At 45.6% G+C, this 24,465-nt stretch overlaps 1 protein-coding gene across 1 annotated transcript; it reads left to right on the forward strand.

Annotated features, from left to right (window-relative positions):
• Positions 1-432: 432 nt before the first annotated feature.
• Positions 433-18,500, forward strand: Sec11c (SEC11 homolog C, signal peptidase complex subunit). The gene is made up of 6 exons (XM_051163461.1): positions 433-606; positions 9,222-9,331; positions 12,652-12,801; positions 14,883-15,002; positions 17,638-17,695; positions 18,300-18,500. The coding sequence occupies exons 1-6, from the start codon at positions 520-522 to the stop codon at positions 18,351-18,353; spliced, it is 579 nt and encodes a 192-aa protein (XP_051019418.1). The 5' UTR covers positions 433-519; the 3' UTR covers positions 18,354-18,500.
• The last annotated feature ends 5,965 nt before the right edge of the window (positions 18,501-24,465 follow it).

A 24,465-nucleotide genomic window follows, 5' to 3' on the forward strand; every position in this document is an offset into this window, starting at 1 on the left:
TTAGGCCCCGCCCTGATTCCTCACACTCCGCCCGCAGGGCAGACGCCCCGCCTTTTCTAGCTGCAGTCATCCAATGACCAAGATACACGGATAGGTGAAAGCCAGGGAGCTTTAGGTGTCCGGCTGGCGCCTGACCAGAGTCTTGGAGTTCTGCTCTTTTCAAGCAGTCCCTTCCCCGAGTTTCCACCTACACAAGAAGCTCACCGGCTACCTCACAATCTCCTACAGGGGTCGACTGAGGCTTCACAGCCCGCTCGCCACGCTCCCCAGGAGCCCTGGGTCTTCACTGGCCAAGAGCCTCCGCCCTAGCATTCTGGAAGTTGTAGTTCTTCTTCTCTAAGTTCCTCTAGGGTTTATGAGTGAGATGAGCCTCATGAGACTACGATTCCCAGAAGCCCACGCGAGACTCTGGTCACGTGGCCCCAAGGATGCGGGCTTGTGGGCGGGGCCGGCCGGTGCTCCGCATCTGTGTTTGACAGACGGAGCCGGCCGGCCGCTTGGGCCCCCAGAGACCCTGCCATGGTTCGCGCGGGCGCCGTGGGGCCGCATCTCCCCACGTCCAGCCTGGACATCTTTGGGGACTTGAGGAAGATGAACAAACGACAGGTAACAGAGGCTAGGTTGGGGGTGGGGGGGGCGCGCCGGGTGCATCGGGACCCGCTGCGGCTGCAGTAGTTGAGCCTTCTCCGGTGAGGCTCTCTCGAGCAAGGGCAGCTCTGTGTGACCGGAGCTCCCCTGTTTCCTAGAGGCCCTGGGTTCAGATCTTCCTAGACCCACGTGTGGGCAAGTGTTTGCATTCCTGCATCGATTAGAGCAAATTGGGGAGGGGGTGCAGGAAGGGGAGCGCAGTGGATGTCACATGTGCTTGCGGAAGTGAAGAGGGATGGATGGCTCGAGGGAGAGTGACAGCTGTCTGCGCGTTTTGAGGGCCACTCAGTGAAGAGGGAACCGCTTTCCCTGTGCCACTCCAGAGGCCACAGAGGTTTCAGGGGCTCCCTTGCGCGCTGTTGCAAGTGGCTAAGAGGCAGGCAGAGGGGAAGGGAAGAACTTTTTTTTTTTTTTTTAAATCAGGGGAGCTGTTCAAGAAAACCTCTCAAAGGGCTTTCTTCCGAGTTGGGGGGGGGGCGCTGGGTTCCTGGGGGCGTGTGCATCGGGACTCAGTGATGCTCCTGCGTCCTGCGCGGTGCTCAGTCATGGTAGACTGAATCAACATTCATAAAAAGGGTTTCAGAAGTTTCTTGTAACTTTCCGGTACCATCCTTCTTGCAGTACCGTCTGTATAGAAGGCCATTCGTGTTGGGGAGGGGGCTCCTGGGACAGTTGGGTTCTATTTTTCAGGTCTCCATAAGAGGCCTGCTGAGACAAAGTTTCCTTTTGCGTCCCACCCCACCTCTTCTCCACCTCTTCACTGTGCACCATCATTTCCTCCATCAGCCCGGAAAAGTATGATTGGGCAAACTTATAGGCACTGAAGTGCCCCAGTGTCTTGATAGACAGCCACCACAGTTACTGATGACGCCACACTGTGGTGAGAAAAGTGTGGTCTTTCTTAAAGAGGGTTTGAATGTCTTTGAACATGGTGTTTCCAGGATTTGGATGGCACCCAGAAATATTTGTTCTACTATGTAGAGAGGGGTGCTATGAGAATGAGAGAGCACATATCTATCTCCCCTCCCCTCCCTCTGCCCTTTTCCTTCCTCTTTCTCCCTTTCCCCTGCCCCTCCTTCTCTTTCTCTCCCCCCTCCTTTTTTTCTTCTTCTGTCTGTAGAGCTTCAGAAACATGCGGCCATATGGGACAGTTTGGTGCCGTGAGTTTCCTGAAGTGATTAAGATCTGGTTGTGTCCAGCTGTGCTGATGAGCTTCTGTGTCTGTGTGACCAGGAGGAGTTTTAGTAGGGGACATCGCTAGCTTGGGACAGCAATAACCGATGTCCTGAGGGTGGACACTGTTCCTAGGAAGAACGGCTTCATTTTCAATTTAGGTTATTGGATAAACTTTTCAAATGCCTGGCACCGATTACTAAAGGCTATGGTTGCAAACTGTCAGAAAAGGCCCCAGATGAGTGTATCAGTCCCTCACCCAGTTTGCCTGTTGGGTCACTTGGGTCAGTGGCTTGTTTTCTTGCTTGCTTTGCTGGTCTACTAATTAAAATTCACAAGTTCACTTCCTGTACTGCTTTTTAATAGTTGGGGGAAAAAAGCCCCACCTTCTGTCTTTTTGCTTGCTTCTTAGTCTTTTCCCTTCATAACAGGATTCTGTGATACCTTGTCAGACCTTGAAGCAGGACCCCCTTTCTCTACTGCCCCCCTTTCTCTACTGCCCCCACTTACTAAATAAGAACCACGTGCTAGACAAGGGCTCTTTGTGTCTGCAGTGAGGAAGAGAGGAAGTAGTACAGTGACTGGGGTTTTTGCTGCTCTGTGGCCAGAGTATCTAGCCTAAAATGTTTGCTTAAAACCCCTTGGAGGAATTACGTTTCTAGATTCCTGGTCACCAAACCAGCATTCAGATTTGAGTAGGGTTTCAGAGGTATGACCCATGGTTTGGCAGTGAGTTCCGTTGTCAAGTTTTTGTGTTTGGCTATCTCATTAGCCTTTATTAAAGGAAGTGGGTTTGTTTTTTGTTTTTTGTTTTTGTTTTTTTAAAGGAATTGATTTGATTACCTCACAATGATTTGTTTTCAAACACTGGAAAATGTGTTCTTAACTCAGGGTCTTTATTAAATAAGCGGTAAGAGCTTACAGCTTTATTTTTGGCAAGACGGTGACTGGTGGTCTGAAAACCTATACAAAATCTGGCAGTCTTTATTTAAAGTTATGGTTAGGGGCTTTCCCAACGAGATTTGTAGTTCATAGTGAAACAGTCTGTTTTTACCCACTAACCTCTGAGGGAAGCAGAGCATGTGGGGAAAGTTCGTAGTGAGTGGCATCTGCTGTAAAAGCTATGGTTCACGGGGATCCACTTAGCAGGCCTCCTTTTTTTTTTTTTTTTTTTCTCTTCTGGGAATACCATGCTAGTTTCATAGTGTGCAAATGGTACAACAGCCAAGTGGTTAAAACTGGAGCGTGACTTTAGTATTGAATTGTATTTCTTTTTCTACTTTCATATTGATTGCACCATGTTGGAACGTAGTCCAAGAATGGAGTCGTGTGCGGATTCTGAGTGCTTGCAACTTAGCTTTATCAACACACTAGTCTATCCACTGTGCATTTGTGCTCCTCCCAGGTGTAGCGGACAGGAGTGAGTTTACTTCAGCTGTTGTATTCCTATGCCTCTCTGTTTTTGCCACACGTGGCTTATCCTTGTGATTAAATACCTTACTTGTGTGATTCTTCTTAGCCCTTAGCGAGTGCCCTGAATCAAGTTGTCTGTTGCATGAGACTTTAGTCTGCCTCACTTTTAGGCCTCACTCTTCCCAGGTTCACGTTGCCAACTAGAGTGGTAAACGGCACCAGAATACCAAAGTTACTTTAAATTTCTTTTCGTCTTTTCCTGCCCTACTTTCAGTTGAATCTTAATGATTATTTCAAGTCACCTCTTTTTACCAGGTGGTAATATTTGCAAGAGACATTTTTGAGCTCTGCTTTTCCTTTGTTCCGTCATCTCAATACATTTTCATGTTTTGTTACTCCTTAAATGATTATCTTAGTGGCCATATATTAGATTTTGGAATCAGTCTATGCTCACTATAGGAATTTTGAAGAAGTGTTTTAGGGCTTCTGTTGCTGTGATGCAACACCGTGATCGGAAGTGACTGGGAGAGGAAAGGGTTTGTTTCCCCTACAACTTGTAGTGCATCATGCAGGCGTGTTAGAGCAGACCCTTGGAGTCAGGCACTGAAGCAGAAGCCATGGCGGGGTGCTGCTTACTGGCTTGCTCTTCATGGCTTCCCCAGCCTGCTTTCTTACACCACCCGGGACCACCAGCTCAGGGGTAGCCCTGCCCACGGTGAGCTGGGTCCCTCTCCCACATCAATTATCAGTGAGTAGAATTCACAACAGGCTTGCCCACAGGCCGGTCTAGTGGGAACACTTTCACAATCGATGCTCTCTCCTTCCTAATGACTCTAGCCTGTGTCAAGTTGACAGAAAACTAGCCAGCACAAGAAGAAAATCAATGGTTGGGGCTGAAAAGATGGCTCAGTCTGGAAAGTGCTTGCTTTACTGAGTTCAACACCCCCCACCACCTCCAGAAATCTATGAAAAAGAACCAGGATGCTTTAATCCCAGGGCTGTAATGTAGAGACAGGCAGATCCGTGAGGTTTCCTGGCCAGCTAGCCTATCCCAGGCTAGTAAGCGATCCTGTCTCAAAAAATCAAGATGGATGGCGGTTTGTTTTGCTGTGAGGAGACACCATGACCACAGCCACTCTTATAAAAGAAAGCATTTAACTGGGGCTGGCTTACAGTTGAGAATTTTCAGGCCTGGAAGCATGGCAGCACACAGGGCAGACATGGTGCTGGAGAAGTAGCCAAGAGGTCTGCATCTGGATCAGCAGGAAAAGAGCTGGCTTGAGCATTTGAAACCTCAAAGCCCACCCCCAGCGACATACTTCCTGCAGCAACTGCACACCTACTCCAACAAGGCCACATTCCTAATAGTGCCACTTCCTATGACCTGTGGGGGCGCCATTTTCATTCAATCCACCATAGATGGCATTCTGAGGAATGACACCTGAAGTTGATCTCTGGCTTACACACACACACACACTCTCTCTCTCTCTCTCTCTCTCTCTCTCACACACACACACACACACACACACACACACAGACTTGTAACTCTGCTATCCTAAGATTACGTCTGGGTGTGCCTTGGACTGCCTTCTGTATTTATAGTTTGCCTGAGGTGTTCCTGCAGTTGACATTTTTTTTTTTTTTCAACATGCCTAGTGTTTGATATATTCAGTATTTGAAATAGTGGGATAATCTGTCATTTTCTACCTTTTCCTCATTATTAGAAATAAGACTGATATAAATATCTCTAGATTCCAATTACCTGTCTTTGTTTTAGACAGAATTCCTAGAAGCGAGTGGGAACCCTGGGCTAATAGTCATCTTTTGGTACTAATGGCAGTTGAGAGTGAGTGCTTATACCCACTTGCACTCTCACACAGTGCAACATTTGGTTCTAGTCCTGTGTCTTAGCATTGAAAGAACTGAAACTTTAAATTTGCTGGGAAGGTGGGAGGATCATGGACTTGAGCCTTTCAAATGTTTATTTGCTGCTTATATTTTCCTCATTGGAAAAATTACAGCTTTAAGTTTTTACCTCCTGTTGGCATTCTAGTTTCCCTTGCAGCTGATTTGTTTGCATCCAGTGTGTGTTAAAGGTGTTTGTTATTCTCTAGCAGAATGAATGGTGAGTGCTGCCAGACCCGGGTCGAATATTGAGAATACAGTCTGAACAGGTGTGGAATGATTTACAGTTAGTGTGAGGGCAAGGGAGTGAGTGTACGTCTAACTGGTGGTGATAGGGGCCACAGGCTGCATCAGTGAGAACGTGGTGGAATAGGAAGGCAAACTGGCCTGCAGCAAAGCCTGGCATGCTCCAGGGCTTTGCCAGGTTTTATAAAGTTTGATTGGCACGTAGCCATGTAAATCCTTTTAGATATTGTCTGTGGCTACTTTCCCAATCCAACGGTAGAGCTAAGTGGCTTTGATGGTTATTATGTGGCCTATAAGCTTAAACTATTTACTCTCTGGCCCTTCAGATAGAAAGTTTGCTGATTCTTGGTCTCCCACATTGGGGAAGGCTTCCCTTGGGCACTGATGGTACAAGTGGGACTTGAGAATGGGTGAGTTTTGGACATGCCAAGAGTCTAGGGAAGGAACTGTCTGGGCAGAGCAAACCCTGGGTGCAGGGCCTGAAGGAGAAAGGCACGTGCTCTGTTCAAAGCACAGAGAGAGAGAGAGAGAGAGAGAGAGAGAGAGAGAGAGAGAGAGAGAGAGAGAGAGAGAGAGAGAGAGAGGGAGCGCACAAATGTGGCCAGGCATCATGAGTTTTACCAGTGAAAGCTGTGGAGGGAGGGCATCTGTCAGGCAGGCTGCAATGGAAGGGCTTGTGCACACACAGAGGTGACCAGATGATTCCAAAAGCAAAGGACCGCAGCATTAGAATACTTACAGTGACCCAGTGGGGCTCTGCTGATGACTTGGATGAGTGACGGCAGTCGAACCACTTTGCTGATGAGAGAAGGTAAGGCCAGCTCTGACATGAAGTGTTTGAAGTAATGTAAAGAGTCACCATAGTGCCAGGCAGTTGGGAGTCTCAGCATTGGGAGGAGGTAGCCTGATGGTGGTGATGGCAACATTTGAAGGTTCAGGTGGAGGAGGAGGAGCTATCAGGAGGATAATGTGTTCAGAGAGTGCATGGAGTTTCTACTTAGGGCAGCAGCTCCTTTGAGACCTTCAGCTGCAGAGAAGGGGCGGTACACGGAGGAAGACCAGTTCATGGTGGAGTGACTTAAGCTGATGGGATGGGAAAGACGTGGAATGGTGGGCCAGCTCTTACCCACTCACCCCCCACCAGAATCTCTCAGCAGACACATCCAGGGAACATGGATGCTGGTGTTGTTTCCTGCTGTGGATTCAGTTGGGCTGCTTTCCTGAACTTTCCCGTGTAATTCCAATGTATTGTAATTGTTGAGAACCAGTAGCAGAGCACAGTGGCCCTGGAGTTGTGGTCACAAGCTAGCAGCTTCAGTGTCACCTGGAGCTTGTTTGAAATGCACCTCTCAGGCCTGCCAGGTGATTGCAGTATGCGTTTGAGAGCTACTGCCTCGAAGGATGGTACATGCACTCCCAAAGTCCGGACCTGTAAAGCCATCTTCCCTGCTAGGCCTTCCTGAGTGCCTTTGGTGGCATTTGTGCAGGCCATGTGCAATTTTTTAAAAGCTGTATTTTGATGCATATTAAAGTGTGCTCTTAAAACAGACAGTTATTAACTGTATAGCTTTATAGGGTACAGTGTGAAGTTTCTGTCATGTTTTCATTGTATAATGATCAGACCACAGTGATTAGCATGCCCTTCCCATCAAACATTTATCATGTGTTTGTGGTATAGGTTTAAAAAGCTTGTCATTATCTCATTGCATACTACACTACTCCCACCGGAACCCAAAGCTGGTCCATTTTTCCACATTCTGTTTCGGTTGAAGTTGAGTTTGAAACTTTGAGGAAATGCTGTTTAGAGCCACATGACCTGGCTCCTGTTTCCATCTCACTTTAAAAGGAAGTGTGCAAAGCTGATAGATCCTTGAGGGAGGTCATCCTAAGATGGTCCTTATGGTGGGCTCTTACCTAGTTAACTTCACTTTTTCTGAAACACACTCAGAGGAGATAGTTAGTTGTCAACTTTTTCAAGATAGGAAGTCCAGGCAAGGAAACAAGATTGCCCAGGTTTTAGAAGCTGGAAGACAGAGGGGAGAAATGTTAACCGAAGTAGCCTGAGAAAGTAAAAATACCGAGAGGTTCTGGGGAAGCTGAGAAAAGCTGCTGCCCCATGACACAGACTCATTTGAGACTTGGTAGGTTGCAGCAGATGTCTTTAGAAAAGGAGGAGAGAAAAGAGGGCAGGCTGAAGTAGATCTCCTTCTTTCCTTGAAAATTGAGACCTGTGAGATACCCAGTCCACTGAAAGGGCTTCCTCTCCCAGATGAAAGCCTGACATTTTATCCCCGGCAAAGATAAGCAGGAGGTATACGGGGTGAAGGCTGCCAGGCTTGTGGAGGGTGTAGACACTACTGTGCGCATGCTGTGTGTCAAGGATCGAAAGCTAAGGTGAAGGGCAGAAGTCCTGAAAGAACAGCCCTTGCCTGTCAGTGTGTCCAGATGTCTAGAGATATGGAGCCAGCGGGGATGGATCACTGACTTAGAGATATGGCTTTGAAGTAGTTCCCATTCCAGGGCAGATGGCCAAAGGGAAGGGAAGAAGGTTGCTGGAGCTAGGGCGGTCCAGGCTTGAGTCAACAGGGTCCACATGGTTCTGGAAATCATCCTGAAACAGGGCTTGGGGGAGGAACACTGAGGCAGACAGGTACCAAGGTCAGGTGCCTTCTTGTATGGCAGGAAGGTCAGGGCCTGAGGAACTCGTCTCTTGAGTTGTGTTAAGAAGGGTAACTTTAGTTTGTGTGGCCTCGTGAGGGATGGAGGGCATTCAGCTTTCAGTTCAGTTACTGTCTGAAGGGAGTCGGGTTGTGTCCAGGTGTTAGTTTGCCCATTAGTCCCCAGGGCTTGGCAGGTATGGCAGGCAGCCATGGAAAGGAGTCTGTACCTCAGCATGGGTGCACATGAGCAGCAGTGGAGGAGCGGGCTGAGCTCTGGGGGTTGGAGGAAATTTCTGAGGTGGGCTGGGGAGTTCAGAAGCTTGCTCATCGCTAGCAACAGCCATGACCTGTTGACTTCTGTGACTCCTCTACTTGTGTTTTTAGCCAAATATTTACTGTTCACTCTTTGACGTATTTATTGATCATGTAAACATCCAGGCATTTTAAAGTTTTGTTTCTAAACTTTTAACAGGTAAGTTTTTTGGTTTTTTTGTTTTGCTTTTTATTTTCAGATCTAGAGGCCTACTGGTTGAGCCTTTAGGACTCTTTAGCTTCCACTTGAGTCTGGCTTTAGCTGTGGGTTCATGCACAATTTAGGGGAAGTTACTTTACATGTGTCCAACTCTCAGGGTGGGAACATGGGGCTGCACAACTAGCTGACGCTGAGCTGCGTCTGTTCCAAAGTGGAATGGAAGTGGCCAGTGGTTGAATTCTGGTAGGAGAAATGTTTAGTGTTTGAGGTGCTGGGAAACCTCAGAGCTGTTACCAGCCTCCTTGGGGAAAAATTTCAATCTATTTGAAGCCAAGTGATCATATTTGGGAGCCAGTAGGTGCTTAGCATGCACTGTCCAGTGTGTCTGAGGTTATTATGCCACACTGTCAGGGGCAACAACCACTTTGTTATGTCAGGGCAACAGAGCCACTTTGTTATAGGAGGTTTTGAGGGTAAGGTGGGCAGAGTCTGTGATTGATCAAGCCCACACAAGGCTGTTTCCCCCTCCTCTCACTGACTGTGAGGTGACATTTCGAAGGCATACCCTGTGGCTAAAACTTGAAATACTACCTGCCCTAAAATCACATCTTGTTACATTTTATAAGCATCTCCAAGCTCTGCTGTGTGGATGTTAAATATTCTGCAGTTAGTCTTCACCTTGAGTTTGGCCTTTTTCTTTCCAGCTCTACTATCAGGTTTTAAACTTCGCGATGATCGTGTCTTCTGCGCTCATGATATGGAAAGGCCTAATTGTTCTCACGGGCAGCGAGAGTCCCATCGTGGTGGTACTGAGGTAGGTCCTGATCTGGTCCTGGACCTCATCCTGCCACAGTGCATCCTGGGGTCAAGGAGCAGGGTGCCTTGTGTGACAGCCATGAATTTAAGATTTTAATTGAATAAACTACTGGAGCCTTTTTTATTGATGCTGTTGAGATTTTTTTTCCTGGTGTTTATTGGAAAATGTTATCTTTTAAAACGATGTTTTAGAGCAGTGGTCTCAGCCTTCCTAAGGCTGCATAGCCCTTTAGTATAGTTCTTCATGTTGTAGTAACCCACAACCATAAAATTATTTTCATTGTTACTTCATAACTGTAATTTTGCTAGTTATGAATTGTAACGTAGATATCTGTGTTTTCTAATGGTCTTAGGTGACCCCTGTGAAAAGGTTGTTCAACCCCCAAAGGGGTCATGGCCCACAGGCTGAGAGCCTCTGTTTTAGAGCTTGTTGATGCCAGTGCTGTTAGTATACTGGAACAACAGTTCAGTAAAGTGGGATAATGCATTATTTATATACAAATTTACCTTGCCAGTAGGAGGGGGTGTGTGTCCCTCCAGTGCCCAGAAATGGTCAGGAGATGTCAATGGCCTCTAGCTCCTGTTGTGCTTATAAATATGTGTCTGCTTTAGAAGCATGAATTTTGTCAACTTCATGCAGCCATAAAATTATTCAGGGTGAAATCTTCAGTCCATTTGAAACCAAATGGCCCTGTTTGGCAGCCAGCAGGTGCATTAGGCTGCTTTGTCCGGTGAGTCTGACATCATTATGCCTCGCTGTTGGTAGCAATAGAACCTCTTTGTTGTATGGGGCAGAAGGGAAGCTATTGTGGTCACTTGACCAGAGTCATAGCTGACCAGCCCAAGAGCCAAGGCCACAGTGCAAAGTCTTTGCTCCCAAACCAGTGCCTTTCCTCATACTGGGCTCTGCTGCCAGAGTATAGGGCTGCAGCTGTGTCTATAATTCCCCAAGCCATCTTTGTGTGACTAATCAAGCAGTGGACTTGCAGTTTTCATAAAGGAACGTGTCTGAGGAAGTGTGGCTCACGGAAGAGCAAAGTGGTCCTTGACTCAGCAGCGTTCTGTAGTGTCTCGGGAGTGCCCTGGGTCCTGTGTACATTAGGAGTGAGGAGGGGACTAGGCCCCTTCACCCTGCATCTCAGGAGTGCCCTGGGTCCTGTGTACATTAGGAGTGAGGAGGGGACTAGGCCCCTTCACCCTGCGTCTCAGGAGTGTCCTGGGCCCTGGGTGCATTAGGAGTGAGGAGGGGACTAAGCCCCTTCACCCTGCGTCTCAGGAGTGTCCTGGGTCCTGGGTGCATTAGGAGTGAGGAGGGGACTAGGCCCCTTGGCCCTGCTTCAACTGCAGTAGCTCCCCTTGTGTACTGAGGTGGGTACTTCTGCCCAGAGGCTATTTGAAGGAAGGAATGATTTTTTTTTTTTTTTAAGGAGGCTTAGGATGTTAGTCTATGGTAAAGCAAGTACATAGCACGTTCAAGGTCTGAGTTTTCTCCTTAGCAGAGGAACAGGAAGAAGGAAGGAGGAACACAACAAAAACAAAAACAAAAACAAACAAACAAAACAAACAAATAACAAAAACAAACCAAACTTTGGAAGAAGGGGCTGGGGATCTATTTCAATGGCAGACCCTATGTGTAGGATGATGCCTAAGCCATTGGGGTCCATCTTCTGATGCGAGAAGGAGAGAGGAGGAATCTATGTGCGTCCTCTCATGCAGAATCTGAGGCCCACTGAGGTCATCACAAGCATTTCAAGAATGCCTTTGGTAAAGCAACACTGGATCCAAGATCCCCAGGCTCCCTTTAGATCAATATGTGTACACAGGCATTTCAGGGAAATTGCAGTACCTGGCGGCTTAAAACAGCAACATCCTCTTTAGTTTTAAAGCATTCTGGTTTAAAGTCATGAGTTGGTAAAGTCCCTGTGTTACTTATGGAGTCCCAGCCATGGAAGAAGAGACCTGCAAGTTGATGCCACTGAACTTTGAGGGTTGCTGGACTTCAGTGTCCCCTCTCACCCTAGGACTTTGGCAGGAGGCGTCTTTTGACAGTCAATATGTTGTCATGACCAAGAGTTTCCTAATACTTCATTTCTCTTGCTGGCCTTGGGAAATTTGTTGAGGAAAATTTCTTTGATGGAGAAACTAGGCATTTTAGCTGTTGTTCTGTAAAAGAAAACAGAAGTCAGAAACATAACTCACCTCCAGAGGAGGACACAGTAGGACTCTGTGATGAGGCCAAATTTGTTTTACCCAGTTTTTTTTTCTCCTTCTCTCCCATGGTCAGTTCTTAGTCGGCCCTTCCTGCCAGGTCCAATCCTACACTCAAAGCACCGGCTTCACTTTTAACACAGAGTCCTTGCAGGTGCTTAGTGACAGGTCAGCTTAGCCACATGTCTCCTCCCTGCCTGCTGTCTGCTGGGGGCCTTGTGGGGTACCCGCACCGGGGGGTTGGAAGGAGGCCCAGCATCAGGAACCATTTTTTCCTTTAGAGGCCCAAGGGCTTCAGCGAGCCTTCTTCCTCCTTCCTGATGAACAGCTCTTACTAGCTTGTCCATGGTTGCCCAGCTTCTATGAAGTCATATTATTATTTGTAGCTCTCGTTCTTTGCCTGTGTGTTACACCTTAGATTTCAGTTCCCAGTAGATTGCGGTTGACTTTGAACACATCAGAGATTTGGCATAGGTTGGAACTATTACCATGAAGATTATGTGTCATCTTCCACACCAGTAATACCTGTAACATTGGCTCTTGTAGAACATGGTCAAAAGACTGATGCTGCTAGAAGCAGAACCAGGGTTCAGATTTTGTCCCAGGCCTCAGCATGCTTTAGGACAGGGCCTGATCTCTAACTATATCCATTTGCTGTTTCTCATCCCTTGAAGACACCCTGCAGTGTTATGGCTGCTGAGGCTGTGCCGGGAAATGCAGGGAGTGTCCTAGATGTTAACCAGGACTAACAGCGCTCAGTGTGGAGTGAATGTATTTGTGGAGGTGGGACTTTTTTTTTTTTTAAAGGCCATAAGTAGGCAGCTTTTATTTCAGAGTTGACACTATTCTCGGTTCAGCTCCAATGTAGGACTTGTTCAAGGAGTGAGACGCAGACAATGGAAAAACAGGCTGAGAGCAGGACCTGGTAGATAGTGTCCTTCCCGTGCAGACGCCTAAGTGGAAAGCCGTTTCCTCTTCTGAGCTGGGGAAAACCCACCAGGTTTGGGCACAGCACCTTTGTCAATGTGGATGCAGCTGTGGCCAGGACCTTCGCTTTACTACCCTTTGGACACTTGGTGCCACTGACGGTGACTTTGTGTTTCTTTCCAGTGGCAGTATGGAGCCGGCCTTTCACAGGGGAGATCTGCTGTTCCTCACAAATTTCCGGGAGGACCCCATCAGAGCTGGTGAAATAGTTGTTTTTAAAGTTGAAGGAAGAGACATTCCGATAGTTCACAGAGTAATCAAGGTTCATGAAAAGTAAAGAGGCTTTACTTGCTTTTATTGTGGTGTTGTACATTTCCGTAGATGCTTTAAAGGTCAGCGAGAAAAATCCAGAGAGCCAGAGCTGTTCTCGTTCTGCTGCTCACTGACTGGGCGGCTTTGCACCGGTGACTGGGAGTGATCTTGCCCACTATAACCCCCAGGGTGATTATGAGAGCTAAGCAAGATAATGTTTACCAAAACACATAAAAAACAAAACAAATAACAGCAAACCCAGACTGCTGCACAAATGCAAGGGGTGGGTTGTATTAGCTGCTTGAAGGGTCTCAAAGACAGTCCCTCTCTAACTAGACTGATTGCTTTGACGCTAGAATTTTCTTCTGGGGTATAGTAAAGCTAGCTGTTTCTCTGTGTCACTTTGGCCAAAGTGGCATTCTTAGCAGTAACTTCAGCCCTCGGTGGGTAAAGCCTCCTTTCCCAGGGCATCTCATGATTTGGTCATAACATGTCCTGTTTTAATCCTTCCCCAAAACAGCCTGCCACGCCTTCCCCTTAGGTAGCACTGATGATGTAAGACCTTAATGACATACAGTTTTTTTTTTTAAATAAAAGTGTTTAATTCTAGCTCAAATACAGAAAGTTTTCACGTGAGAGATTTACCTTTTATATGCTTGGCGTGTACCTTTACATTTGTGCAGCTCTTATGTTAGCATTTCGTGTATATGGTTTATAAAATTAAGTTTAGATGTGTGTATCAGTCTTTTAAAAGATGGCAGGTTTCTCACCATGGGTTGGGGTGAGGGGGGTGGGGAGAATGAGAAATAACCAGAGACTGACTGAGAGTTTGGGAGTGATTTCTGGTATTGGGTACTCATGCCATTCACCGCCTCCAGGTCTACGTAAAATACTCACTTTATTACACTGACATTTAGACTGATCCAGATTCAGTCCGAACTGCTCACACGCAGACGTTGTTTGAGTGGTTACACACCTTCTGCTGGCCAACCTCCTGAGGAAGAAGCAGTGATGGTGTGACATCTCATTTGCAAATCATTTCTAAAGATGGAAACAGAGTTGAGTTGATGATGGCTTTTGCCGTAACTTCCACAAATTGTGACAGAGGATGTTTGCCCTCTTGAGTCTAAACAACCACAACTGCAGATCAACTTGCTCCTTCAGACATGGTTTCAGACGCTTGCAGGCTTTGAACCTCTTGCCTCATCCTAACGGTGCTTGTTTTCATTTGTTTTTCTGAAAGATCCCCCCTCTTTATAAGCTACACAGCACTACAGGCTGTGTTTCCAGTACCAGGGGTAAAGTGAGTGCCCATTTAGAACACTTAATGAGTCCCACCTGTCTGCTGACTGTATTTGTCTGATGCCATACCTGCTAATGGGATTCTACACCGCTGTGCTTAGTGGGGAAGGAAGTAAAGCATTAACACTTCTGCATTTGGTAAGCTTGAGGTCACTTAAAAAGCCCAGCCACATTTAAGTAAGTTGCATTATCTACAAGTTCATGTGTAGACTGAGAGACAGTAAGAGCCATCCTAACAGACTTTCCTATGAGCACTAAGAAGGGATGAAAGCAGTTCAAGTGCAGGTCATTAATTCAGCCTCATCTGATTTCTGACCGAGTCAGACTTGAGGGGAACCACTGAAGTAAGTATGGAAAAGTTCATTGCCTGTTCTACTCGAGTACGGTGATCCTGGACAAGACCATTCCCGTGAGCTTGCCCATTGATGAATGACACTAATACTCTTATTTTTTGGGGAAAAAAGTAAGTTAAATACCAGGCCCATTTCCAGGGCAGGGATGCCTGGGTGAGGAGTGATGTTGCCAGGCATTGCCTTCCCTTTGCCCTGGCGTTTGCTTTGTGCTTTGGTTGTCAGGGTTACTCGAATGTCTTGGAATTTAAGTCCATGAAATTGTCATTAGATCCGGGCTTCAGCTGGGTGGTTATCTGTAGGCAATCAACCCAGACCAAAGAGAGGTCAAGTCTTCCTCAACTGCTTTCTAACTGCTGGCGTCTGGATGTAATGTCTGGGTTAAACTAATTGTTTCTAATGATGCTGTGCTGAGAGTGATCTCTGAGAGGACGTCATTTTGCTTTCCAGAGACAACGGAGACATCAAGTTTCTGACTAAAGGAGATAATAATGAAGTTGATGATAGAGGCTTGTATAAAGAAGGCCAGAACTGGCTGGAGAAGAAGGACGTGGTAGGAAGAGCACGAGGGTGAGGATGGACTTGTTATACAGAAGCCCCAGACACCAGGCAAACACTTACAAATGAAAAAGGAATACACTCTTGTAAAACAGTACAGTCATTTGTCACAGACATGACACATCAGCAGTGTTGTAAGCAGGTCTAGGCTGTGTTTTGAAGACTAATAAAACTTAAGCCCAGCCTAAGTGTCCCTCAGTAGAAGAATGGACAAAGAAACTGTGGTACATTTATGCTATGGAATACTACTCAGCTATTAAAAACAAGGAATTCCTGAGATTTGTGGACAAATGGATTGAATTAAAAATTATAATGAGTGAATTAACCCAGAAGCAGAAAGAGTCAAGTGGTATATACTCACTTATATCTGGACACTAGACCAAGGGGCACGTCCCATGAAAGTCTTCACTTACCAGGAAAGTGGGACAGAGGGGAGGACATCTTGTTGGGACTCTAGGTGAGAGAAGCATGGGAGAATGGGGAAATAGAAGGATCCAGAGGGTCCTAGAAACCTACAAGAAGAACATTAAGACGGACAGATCTGGGCCCAGGGGTCCTGCTCAAACTATGGCACCAGCCAAGGACAATACGTGCAGTAAACTTCGAACCCCTACCCAGATCTACCCAATGGACAGGACATTCTCCACAGTTGAGTGGAGAGTGGGGACTGACTTTCACATGAACTCTGGTGCCCCATATTTGACCATGTCCCCTGGATGGGGAGACCTGGTGGCACTCAGAGGAAGGATAACAGGCTACCAAGAAGAGACTTGATACCCTATGAGCATATACAGGGGGAAGAGGTCTCCCTCAGTCACAGTCATAGGGGAAGGGAGTAAGGGGAAAATGGGAGGGAGGGAGGAATGGGAGGATACAAGGGATGGGATAACAATTGAGATATAATATGAATAAATTAATAAAAAACCCCAAAACAACAACAACAACATAAAAAAACCTTAAGCCTGGTTTTATCAGTGAGACCCTGTCTTCAACAAAACACAGTGAAGGGATGGAGAGGTGATCCAGTGGGTTAGAGCACTGGCTGGTCCTCCAGAGGACCCAGGTTCGGTTCCCAGCACTTACATGGCGGCTTCAGTTCTGGGGGATCTGACACACTCTTCTGGCCAGCTATGGCCAGACGTACAAACAGGCAAAACACTCATACATATAAATAAACAGGATTTTTTAACTGAAGAAAACTGAGATATCTAAGGACCCGAAAGCTATAATGGAATTAGAATATATTACCTACATCCTTGGTTTAATTCTATTCCAAAACACACATTCCCCCAAAAATTAGTTATTTGGGGGTTTTAAAATATCAATAACTAGAAATCCTCCAAGAGATGGCCTCTGCTTAACATTTCAGTGAATGTTCTGGACACTGTACTGATAGATATGTGCACATATACCACATAGTTTTAGCTGGAAGCATTGAGTCTTTGTATCCACCAGTATGTGGAAGTAGCTTTTGTGTCAAATCTACATCTTTACCCTTTTAAGTAGTTAACTGCTGTTCTATAGGTACCTATGATTTTATATGCAAGCATCTTGGAAGACTTTTTATGGTAGATGTTTGGATTGTTTTCTGTTTGCCTCTCACAATTAGAAAGTTTTGTGGTAATGTTTTAATGCATGATTCTTTAGAGAATTAAGTATGATTGACACTGGGCAGAACATGTACTCATTTTAAAAAATGAGTAAAGGAGATGCTGCCCCTTTCTCACCGACCCATTTCTAAATGTTAATAATAAAGTTTGACTTCTGTTAGAAAGCCCTGCTTGCTACCCGAGTCCCACTGGCAGGACAGGCAGCTCCTGGTGTATAGGATTATCTTTACTAACTGGGTGGTGACACAGGACTCTTGTCAAGCTTTTACCACTTTCTTCTGTTGCACTTCCACTCAAGTGTCTGCAGGGAGGCCAGGGGACTCCTTGCTAGTCAGTCATGTGTTTCTGGTGCTGATAGAGGCCACAGCTGGAGAGAAGCAGAGGTTCTATGGTTGTGGCTCCTGCTTCTCACTAGCACAGATAATGGGGCTTGGACACAGTGCTCACATCTGGCTCACTGGCTCTGACCCCTCCTCTCAGACTTGCTCATATTTGAGTCTGAGTTACAAGATCCGCGTGTGTGTTCATTCCTCAGGAAACTCATTTGTCAGGTTTGAGAAGCTCTGAAATGAAAATCATGCTAATCATTTAAATTCTGGATGACTATCTGTGTTCTTTAAAGCTTTATTTGTTGTCTGGTTTCTTTTCAAGTCATATAAATCTTCTGCTTTTATTTTGGAAGATTTTTCTGGGAGCTGTTCTGATATAGGCCACCTGAAAATACTTTCTGCCTAAAAACAAAACCAACTAGATTTGTGAATGTTGCTTATTCTACTTGAGGAAATAGTTCAACTAATTCTTTTAATGGTACCAAGTACAGCCAGAGAGCTTTGCTGCTTAAACTGTGGACTCATGTAAACTTGCCTGGCCTTTAGTACGCAAAGGCTTTTGCCTTGAGAAAGGAGTGAGCACTGGCGCAGCCAGTGGTGCACCCTGGGAAGACTGGTGTCCAGGGGCTGATATATAGAACAGTCAATATTATATCATCATATAATAAACAAACTTTATATTTCTTGCTTTTTATTCCCACAATTTAGGTTCTTACCTTATGTTGGTATGGTCACCATTATAATGAATGACTATCCAAAATTCAAGGTAAGAATTTATGTATGTGTGTGTTTACTTAGGTTTTAAATATTGGAGCTTTTACCTGTGCAATTGCAAATAGGAAGCCATCATAAAATGTTTTGCCATTAATTTTTCTGTGGAGCATTTCTAGTTACCTACAAATTAACATAATAACCTAAATTATTAACATTTAAACGAGCTATTTAAAACAGCTATTTTTACCTTTTATATTAACTGTTCTGAAATGGTGCTTATAGGATTGTTGATTATTATGGAAATTTAAAACATAATCTGAAGTATCATCAAAACCCTGGTCATATTTATCAGCCAACTTCAGTAGAAATGGCATTTCTATTTTAAAAAATCACTTGAAAGACAATAGGCAACATATAAAGGAATAAGCACCGCACTAGCTGTGGCTGTCGGGTCCTTGGCTCCGAGTCATCAGTATATTTTTGGGTCTTCATTCAGTGTGCACTGGACAGCTAATTTGGAGAACAAGGTGTGTAGGAGACAGGTCCTCTGTTGAGTCTGTTCTCAGTCCAGCATTGAGCAGGCTTCATCTGAGCTCATTTATAACCTGAGGTTATTTGTAGACCTCATGATGATTTCTATTGTGCTCTCTCTACAGTATGCTCTGTTGGCTGTGATGGGCGCATATGTGTTACTTAAACGTGAATCCTAACATGAGAAGCGGTTCCTGGGACCAGATTGAAATGAATTCTGCTGAAAAAGAGAAAAGCTAATATATTTGAAATGTTCCACTTTCTGTACAAAGGGAAACCAGGTGGAGACGTTTTTGTCTTGTCTAAATAAATGATTCACCAGTAAAGATGGTTTCCTTTTGTGGCCTCTGATTGGAGTCTGCTCAGTCTCTGAGCTGCTGGAGGTAGTGGCTCCCACCGAGCACGGGGTCAGCAGCTCTTCTAGATACTGAGCTGTGTGTTTACGCCTGGCCTGTGGAAGAGAACAGGGCACAGTCCATATGATACAGCCACAGCAACTGGCTTCAGAGATAAAGCTCCCAGCTTCCAGAATGACGCCTGAGGGAGACAGACAGGTCCTTCAAAGAGGAGGGAGGGCTTTTTATTCACCCATATGTGATCTGATAAACAAATGAAATCTAAAGGCGTTTAGGAGGAGGAGATGCAATCTGCTTTGTTTTGTGATATATTTTAGGGTGGTTTGTGCAGTTATTTAAAGTGTTCAGTAAATTATAAAAACGCTGTGGAAGTAGGAGAGCTGGCTCAGTGGTTGGGAGAGCTTACTGCTCTCGCAGAGGACCCAAGTTTGGTTCCCAGAACTCTTGTCAGGCAGCTCATGCCCTCTGCTTTCTCAGGCAGCTGCACTCACATGCTGTATATGCGTTTACATGGCAGATGTGCATACACATAAATAGAGAAATGAACAAATAGATATAAAACAATGCATACACTTCTGAAAAAAATGTGGGAATACAGAAGTAAAAGAAGTCATTCTTTTCGTCATTCTTTTTCATTTTGGTGGAGTTAGTGATTTCTACTCTGAATAGCCTCTCATTGAAAACAGTCCTTCACTGAAATATCAAGCAGGTCCTGGCACCATCTTAGATGCTGGAGACGCAGTTCCAGTCTTGATGGAGGTTCCTGTATATTTAGGTGGAAGAGAGAAACAAACCTGGGGTTTCGGGTGCTGATAATCACTATGACCAAGGGTTAAGCAGGAGAGGCAAATGGAAGATGTCAGAGGTTACTATTTGGCAGTGGGGGGGTTGGGTGGGTGGGTGGGTGGGGTGGGGATGGAGAGTGAAGGATGCATGGGACACAGACAATAGCTCAGTCAGTAAAGTGCCTTGCACCATGAGTACCAGAGTTTGATCCCCAGGCGCAGGTGCTCACCTTTGTTGGCACAGTGGAGATGGAGACAGATGCATCCTTGGGGCTCATTGGTCAGACAGCCTGGCCTACTTGGAGACATCCCAACCAGTGAGAGGCCCTGTCTCCAATAAGACAAGGAAAAAATGGTGACCGATGTCTGTGCCTGAGGAGCAAACACACATGACAGGGTGGAGGGCCCCAGGGAAATAATAAGTGGTAAAGTGCTTGCTGTACAGCTGTGAGGATGTGCACTTACATCAAAGAAAGCCAGGCATGGTGGTATACTTACAATCCCAGTTCAGGGGAGGCAGACGGGTACATCCTGGGGCTCACTGATGACCCAGCCTAGCCTGTTGGTGAGCTCCAGGCTCCAAATGCAAGATGGATGACACCTGTAGTTGTCCTCTGGCCTTCTCACACATACGTGTGAACATGTGTACATATACATATGAACACACATCTGCTCCTCTGTATGCACAAAAGTGTACACACATAAAAGAACTTACTGCTTATATGGAGATTAGGGACACTGCTCTCCAGGCAAGCAGAATTCACCTCATATTAATGAGTGAGAAAAAAGAGTAGCTTGGACAATGATGGAGCCTGAATTTGAATTCTCTACTTATCTCCCTGTATCTTCCATCTGTCTATAGTTTATGGCCTTTGGTCTGTCTGTCTGTCTGTCTGTCGTGTGAGTCTATTCTTTGTTCCTGTTGCCTGCCTGTCCCTAATAAAGGGCTTAGCTCTATATTTATTCATCAGCACAGAAAACATGGTATGGGAAAGAAATGAAGATGCTTTTCACAGAAATGTTTAACAGAGTTTTTACAAGGAAACAGCTTACCTTACTGACCCCAACTGACCCAGAGTTGAACCCACAACCACACACTTTCTCAACCTATGCCAACATTTCTCCCAACATGTACATTTGTTGTTTGAGGTTGCTTTGAACTTGGCTGCTTTTGGCAAGTGATTATCACAGCCCACACTTACCCCTACACACATACATTGTTCTGGGTCTGGGACATGGAGAAATACATGCTTAAAGCTGTGCACTCAGGTTAAAGCTGACTACATGGGTAGGGTAAGGCATAGTGAGGTTGGTTATATAACAGGAGAACACGCTTCACAGCGAGTTAAAATGGAAACAGGTGGAGCACACAATAGGGCAGCAGATTGAGGACATAATCTGAAACGATTTCAAGGCATATTACTAAGGTAGTTGCAAGGTCTGGCAAGAGTGCAGTCTCTGAAGGTGTGGAGGTCTCTGCAAACAGCAAAGCCAGCAGTGCCCATCAGGAGAGGCAAGAAGGCAGTTCAGTTCAACATGTCTCAGCAGCTGGGATTGGTTCAAACTTTGAAAGTCTGACCCTGAGTAGTTTAGGTACACGTAAGCACAGTTTCCTCATGATAATTAATCCCATGTGGACAACAAAACATAAGACATGACTGCTTCAAAACTCTTTGTAGAGTGACATCTTCCATAAAGAACGGTTCTATAGATTAACTGAGAATGCAGGCTCAAGATGAGGGTCTTGGGGAGGAGCCAGTGTGGCCTGGCCACACAGATAGCACAGAAGTCACCAGGCTATTAACCATGTTTGCTCTCAACCTTCTTGGTAGTAAACGGGTTATACTGCTCTCCCTTTGAAGAGACAATCCTGTGTGTTTGTGTTTAACAGGCCTGGTTCCTCCAGTGCTAATCTGTGAGCACAAGGGCCTACATGCCTCCTATGCAAAGGCAAGAGGGATTTTCCAAAAGGTATTATGACAGTCAGCATCCGAGTTCTGGGAAGAAGGTTCCAGCCTACAAGAATGGCAACTGTGAAGCCGCAGGCCAGCCGAGCTCTTCTCAAGCTTGCTGGAGCCTGCAGGTCTCATAGCCTTGGGCAAATTATTTAACTTCCCTCAGCTACAGATAGAAGCTCCAAACTGCACTTACTAAACTAGGCCAGCATGAGTAAAGCAACAGCAGAGTGCTGGAAGCATAGGGTTTGACATGTACCCACTAAGCCCTCAGTAAGTGCTGCCCTTTTGTCAGTGTTGGGGTGGGGGCATGCAAGCCAGAGACACAGCTCAGTCATACTTTGATGCCTTTGTGCTAGTCTTCTCGGCTGGCAAGAGCAAGGAGAGGGACCCCCTTTTCTTCGCAGGCCTCAGGACTCTCCCTCTTTCAGTGTGAGGCTGTACCATGTCACACACCAAGTCCTATCCTTTCCCCTGCAGGAGTGCCTAACTTGTTGAGGTACCAGCAGGGGTGCTCTGTTGGGGCCACCTGCCTTCCCATCCTTTCTGTCTGTTAAATAGGCTGTTGCAACAATAATGGGCCTCACCCTGTTAAAATCAGCCAATTTAAAGAAAAAAAAATGTTTACAGAATGCTTCCCAAAGGCATCGTTCTTCTGTGCCCTTTAATAAAATGTTGAAGAAAATCAAGTTTTCTTTCCTTACCCAAAATAGAAATTTTAAATGTTGAGTCAAAATTTGACAATTTTATCACCTTCTTGGGACTCTAGTTGGATCATACAACCTTTAAAGGGGCTCTTACTATTGAGGAGCTAGGAGTTAGATAGTTCCCCGGCAGAAAGACAGACAGGGAAAAGAGGCACTTCTTTAAGACAAACACATGATGGGGTTTTTTTTTTTTTTTTTTCCTACCAGAAAGAACTATTTATTGGAACTTTCAAACCTCCCATGAGGGAGGTTCCTGTGGTGGGAGCCAACCACCTTCCTTTTCTTTATGAGGGGAAAAGAGATCTCACCTCACCCTCAAAGGTATGTAAAAGTTTTGGCTCTGCCTGACAAAGTTGGGTTTCTATGTCTGCATTTCCTCAACACCTCAACCACTCTCAGCTCTGGGTGCCACTGGGGGAGGTTGTCTCTCTCTGTGTGTGCCTGCCTGGCTGTGTGTGCAAAGTGTGCTTTCAATAAAACTTTAATGAGTGCTGAGAGTGCCTTTTAGTCTTTAAATCTGTAGGGAGAAAGAATCCATTCCTGTAACCCTAGACAACCTCACCGTCAGTATGGCTGAGCTTTTGGAAATTCTTTAAACTTGCTTAACGTCCCTGAAATGCAACCACCTGGAGTCCTGTCAAGGCTCAGCTAGTGCTGCTCATGGTGGCTGTTTAGAAAGACCTTGTGTGTATTCCGCAGGCCTGAAAAGCGAAGGTAAGTTCCAGGACCCACATGGCGGAGGATAAACTGATTTCCTCAAGTTGTCTGTGTGACTCCCAGCCCTAGTAAAATATTTAAAAAGATTAACGAATCAGTTTTTAATGCCCACCAAGAAGAGAGAAAATGAAGTTTAAAAACCAGATGCCATAGCCAGGTGTGATGGTGCATACTTTTAATCCTAGCACTCGGGATGCTAAAGCAGGAGGATTGCAGTGAGTTTGAGGCCAGCCTGGGCAGCCAACGCGACACAGAAGAACTCTGTCTTGAAAAACCAAACCAAACCAAACCAAACAAAAGCCAGACACCACCTCATGTAGGGCAGTCCACAGGACTTGATGCTCCACAATGCAGTTGTACACGGTATTTTAGGTCCATTTAGAGTTTTCACCCAAACTGCAAATTCTGCTGAGGAATAAGTTTTCCAAGAGGTTAGTGTAAAAACTGCTCCCAACCCACAGGTCACGGTCATCCCCTTCAAACCCTCCCATTTTAACAATCTGTGTGTTAATCTTATGCAAACTCCAGACAATGACTGAAGTGTGTACTTACACACACACACACAGATGCCAGATCCCAGACACGAAATCCCTCTATTAAAGGTTGGGACATATTTTATCTGAACAAAGCCAGGCAAATGGACCATTGTGACAAAGAGGAATTTTGACCTTTAAGTTAAAAAAAAAAAAGTGAATCGTATATTCTGGGGGAGGGAATGCGCATGCCACAACATGTGTGCAGGTCAAAAAACAACTTGGGTGGTGGGCTTTGTTTTGCATCCTGTTTGACTCAGGGTCTCTTGTTTGCAACTGTGTGCTCCAGGCCAGCTGGCCGGTGAGCATCTGGATGCGGTGGTTTCTGCTTCCCCTCCTGCTGAAGGAAGATTGAAATTACAGATATGATCTACCACATGTTTGTGTGTGTGTGTGTGTGTGTGTGTGTGTTTGTGTGTGTGTCTGTGTGTGTGTGTGTGTCTGTGTGTGTGTCTGTGTGTCTGTGTGTGTGTCTGTGTATGTGTGTCTGTGTGTGTGTGTGTGTGTGTGTCTGTGTATGTGTGTGTGTGTCTGTGTGTGTGTGTGTGTGTGTGTGTGTGTGTGGTTTCCGGTGCTTTTAACTCAGATCCTTACATTTGTGTGACAAGTACTTCACTGAGCTATCTCCCCAGCTAAATTCTGACCTTTAAAAAAATTTTTTTTTATATTTCATTTTATGTATATGGATGTTTTGCCATCATGTATGTTCGTGTAGCATGTGTGTATAGTGCACACCGAGGTGAGAAGAGGGTTCTTGGGTCCTGTGAAAATGGAGTTACAGTTGCTGATGCTAGGAATTAAACCACGCCCTCTGGAAGAGCAACAAATGCTCTTAACTGCTGAGCCATCCCTCCAGCCCTGCGACCTTTCTAAAGACACAAAATATGAGAATCTTTGAGCCAGGGGAAGCAATCCTAGACACCCAGGCCTCCTGAAAACCCACCCCTAGGGGAACCAATGTGCAGGATTGAGAACTAGGAAAACCAAACTTCTTCATGTTTTGGGAATAAATGGGAAAGGTGCTTGGCTGTTCAGACCTTCCTTCTCATCTTTATGAAGGCATTTTAGGGTTGTGTGAGAGGAAGAAAAGGCAGACACACTGTATCTCCATGCCACTCTCTCACCATCTCTCCACCCTAGACAATGCTAACGGCACTAATTGTGATTATCTAGTTTGCGTCTGAGCACCACATCTTAGAGAGTAGCCTTGGCCAACCCGTTTGTTCTCATTCTGAAAT

The sequence above is a fragment of the Acomys russatus genome, chromosome 20, assembly GCF_903995435.1.
Source record: "Acomys russatus chromosome 20, mAcoRus1.1, whole genome shotgun sequence".
Lineage (NCBI taxonomy): Eukaryota > Metazoa > Chordata > Mammalia > Rodentia > Muridae > Acomys > Acomys russatus.